This window comes from Pteropus vampyrus, unplaced genomic scaffold (genome assembly GCF_000151845.1).
Source record: "Pteropus vampyrus isolate Shadow unplaced genomic scaffold, Pvam_2.0 Scaffold88, whole genome shotgun sequence".
Classification (NCBI taxonomy): domain Eukaryota; kingdom Metazoa; phylum Chordata; class Mammalia; order Chiroptera; family Pteropodidae; genus Pteropus; species Pteropus vampyrus.
The window spans coordinates 4182475-4186561 of NW_011888869.1; the positions used below are offsets into that span (position 1 = coordinate 4182475).

General features: G+C 33.3%; 1 protein-coding gene across 1 annotated transcript; it reads left to right on the top strand.

Moving 5' to 3' along the window:
- The first annotated feature begins 427 nt into the window (after nucleotides 1-427).
- Nucleotides 428-1948, top strand: APELA (apelin receptor early endogenous ligand). The gene is made up of 2 exons (XM_011363708.1): nucleotides 428-503; nucleotides 1860-1948. The coding sequence occupies exons 1-2, from the start codon at nucleotides 428-430 to the stop codon at nucleotides 1946-1948; spliced, it is 165 nt and encodes a 54-aa protein (XP_011362010.1).
- Nucleotides 1949-4087: the final 2139 nt, after the last annotated feature.

Consider the following 4087-nt stretch of genomic DNA (forward strand, 5'->3'; position numbering starts at 1 on the left):
AGTTTAAACACATGCAAATGGTGAGGGGAGGAGGCAAAACCATGCCTCGTTTTACAGGTTTCTCCAAATTCAGATTGCATCAAGTCAGTATCTCCTACGAGCTTCCAGAGTAGACTTCCACTGAAGTTACAGCACACTTGAATGCTTTATTTCAGCAATATTTGCTTATGGAAATAAAGGGGAGTGACAGAGGGGAAGGAGGAGAGGCGTGGAGGAGGGGTTTGAGGCCGGGGGAGGCTCTCACCACAGCACAGCGCACCAGTAACCTTGTCTGATGTGATCATTAACCTTTCTAAAAAAACGCAGCTGGCAGTTCTCCGAGGTTTGTCATTAGAATGTGAGAAGAGCCACACAGATATTGCACAGACTATTCAAAAAAGTTTGGTTTACTTTGAGAGCTATAGCTCCCCTTCAGTGTGGCAGAAAAATGAGATTTCAACAATTCTTTTTTGTATTTTTTATTTTTATAACGAGTCTTCTTCTTATCAATGGACAGAGACCAGGTAAGGCTTTGGTACATTTATACCGAGTAACTTGTGTTTATGCCTGTTTGTGTCCATGGGCCTGTGAGCATGATCGTGTTTATGTTTGAAAATCTCTTAGGTGTGCTTGAGGGTATTGGGCTAAGTGTGTAGGATTTTGGAAGTATGCTATCCTGTTGGATCTATTTATCTGGATATATTTTTTAAAGCTGGAAATTAAAACAATGATAAATATTTTACCACTATTTTTCTAATTTCGAAGAATATTGATCCCTTAATTATTGTAGATATGTTGTCCTTATAAGTAAGAAGAAATTGAAATGCCCGGTCTATTCATTACAGACATAAACAAACTTATAGATTTTAGGTAAAATGCAAAATCTAAAGAAGTTTATTAAAAGCACATGGCTGACTGAAGTTGGAAAATGTTAGCTGAATTAACAATATAAAAATCATAATATGAAAAATTATAGATGAAATCTTAAAACAGTCAATAGCTGTTATTTCTAGTTATATAATAAGATGTGTCACTTTTAAAAAAGTATAATTTTTAGTATTGTGCTTACACAGCCAAAAAGTGTCAAAAATATATGTGGTCAAGATAAATAATATTAATTTACTTGACGTATTTTTAAAGATAATATCAGTTGTGTTGTTCTTATTCAATAGAAATTTAATAAACCATTATTTTAATGTGTTTTTCTTCAAAACCAAATATCTAAGATTTCAAAGCACTGACAAATAAAAAAATTTTAAAGTTTTCTGATTCAGGGCAAAACAAACTCAAATTTAAGTAGAAAGGTGATTAAATTTATATCCAGATATGAAATTTTATTTACTTGATAATATATTTCTCCGCTTAGTACAGAAAATAGTACATAACTGGTTAAAAATTCAGTTTCTGCCTTTTAGTTAATCAGAATTTTGATCACTGAGGTTATTTCAAATGGAATCTCCTGGTATGCCCTTTTACATAAATAAGAAAAAAGTCAAATTAGCAACTCAGAAAGCATTCCTTTTTACTATTTACAGCAATTGCTATTTAACCCATTTCTACTTTTCTGAAATACGTAGCACCTTGAAGCATGTTTTGTTAAACATTTATAATTAATTCACTATATAAAATAAATGGTCTAGGAGCATTTAGGAAGAAGTCATGTAGAAAGAGGAGGATATTACTATTAGATCCTGCTATAACATGAACTGTTAGAAATATATCTTGTGTATTTGCATCACATTAATTTTTTATATCATAATCGCAGCTAAATAAGTAGCAAATAATCACAGTATAGGTTAAAAAATATTCCCTTACATCTTCCAGATTAAACAACAGTTAATTTTCTAAAAAATGCTCCTAATACTTCTTTTTTTCCCCAGCTAATCTGGCAACAAGAAGAAAACTGCACAGACTCAGCTGCCATCAGAGGAGATGCATGCCTCTCCATTCACGAGTGCCCTTCCCCTGAGGTATTTCTGATGGGAAATAGCTTTCCTACATGTAGGCAATGTTCTAGATTGGATATACCAGAGAATGTCTATTCATATTTTGTAAAATGTGATAATGGCTTTATGGTAATGTCAGTTTAGGGGATGCATACTAACACATGAAATGACATGGTGTTTGGGAATTGCTTGAATAGTTTAATGAAATAGATGAGGAAAATGTAGGGAAATCTTAATAATTGTTTAATCTGTGATAGTTATATAGGGATTAATACTATTCTGTGTGTTCGACAATTACCATAATTAAAAAATCAGGCACCAGGAGAATATAATTATGAAAGTATATTCAAACATGTGTTTTGAAAGAAAAACACTGAATAGCTTTCTATGTTATCCAGAATAAGCACATTTCCCATTAAGACCACTGTGTGCTTGAAAGCATTTGGACATATTTGCCTAACACCAATGATGTTGTAGCCTCAATATGCAGTTTATTTTACCTGAAGACATGTCTTTTAATATAAAAAATCAACTTAATATTAATGGCAGGGCAGCTTTTTGGCCTCACTTATAGAATTGGTCTTAATGGTTACATCTTCAAAGATAAATTCTGAATAGAATTTTGCTCCACTCCCATATTTGGGGGGAGAAAAAAAAGATGACTAAAAGGCCAATGATTTTATACCACTACCACCATCACCAGTGATACTGCCTAAATCAATTAACTTCAAACACTTGCCCATGTTTAAGTTACTTCATACTCGAAATAACTTTGAAAAAAAAAATAAAAATAAAAATAAATTTGGCATTCTATTGTAATTATTTTAAGCTCTGTAAGTCATAAAATATATCTTCCCTTAAAAAAAGTCATAGAAATAGTCCTCAACATACACAGGCAATCGCTAAATTAGCTTATTCAGTTGGTCTATAGACTAGCATTTATGGCACTATTCATTCAGAGGAAAGAATGGTTGCTATACCTATTGTTTAATAATGTGCTTTTCAAATCCAGTGAAGACCCTGAGGAGGACACTAAAGGAAGGAAGAACAATACAGTAATAAGCATTTATCATGAGGACTAATACAAAAGGCCAAGTTTTCTATGTCTGTATCAGTAACAGATTAATCTTTGCTATCAAAGTATGAAAAATAAATTTGGTGGAGGAATCCAGAAAGATACAATAAGTTCTTGAGAAGACAATTATTAGGGACTAAAACAGGCTTCGAAAGGATTTTATACATTAAAAGATCTTTTGCTGTGTGTCGATAATGCATTTCAGTCTCACATAAAATAATGGTAAAACCTGTGCTGAGGAGGAGTGGAGAAGTTCAAGATTTTCCCAGCACTCCTCCACAAATAACAAAGAGGAGAAGAGGCATTTCACAATAGGGAGGAAATTCCTGCATACACAGAGAAAGATACCTTACATAACTGTGAATAAAAGCCCTTAGTTAGCCACCACTATCCTGGCTTTCTCCACAAACCACCTGCCATAAACCTAGGGTTGCAAGTAAACAAGGTAGAGTAGTAAAATTTGAAATGTCAAAGTGAAGGAAAATTTTGACCTGCAAAACCAAATTTGTAAACCAAAGGGAAATTTAAGTAAAGGCCATGTAAACCATTTCATAATAGCACTCCTTTACAAAATTAGGCTGATCCTTTAAAGAACTGCTCAGCTTACAGCATCCATTTTCTCAATGTTTAGACTAGTCCTGCATTCCAGCTACAGTTCTTTGAAGAATGTGTAAAAGCCACATTTTGGAATCCAGAGATAGTATAAGTGCAATGCAAGATAAAATAATTTTTCCAAGATCTTGCTGAATCGTTGCTATAACAAGTGCTATCTTCAAATCTGATAGCACAATGCTCACTGTCCTAAATATTTGTACATTTTTATATATCTTGCGACAAAAAATCTTGACAACTTGACAACTGAGTAAAGGCACTATAGACCTAGGTAGTAAAAATCTAAGGCAAAACCTCCCTTTCATTTATCCCCCTCTGTTTTCTTGCAGGCTTTAGATAAAATCACATGTGGTTATTTGATTCAGTTAGGGTCAAGTAAGACTGTAAAATGATAGTAAGGTAAACAGCTGACTTTGGAATTTTTCCAAAATAACCCTTTAGAGTGGTTTAGACTTTCCACTCACTTAGTAGGAAT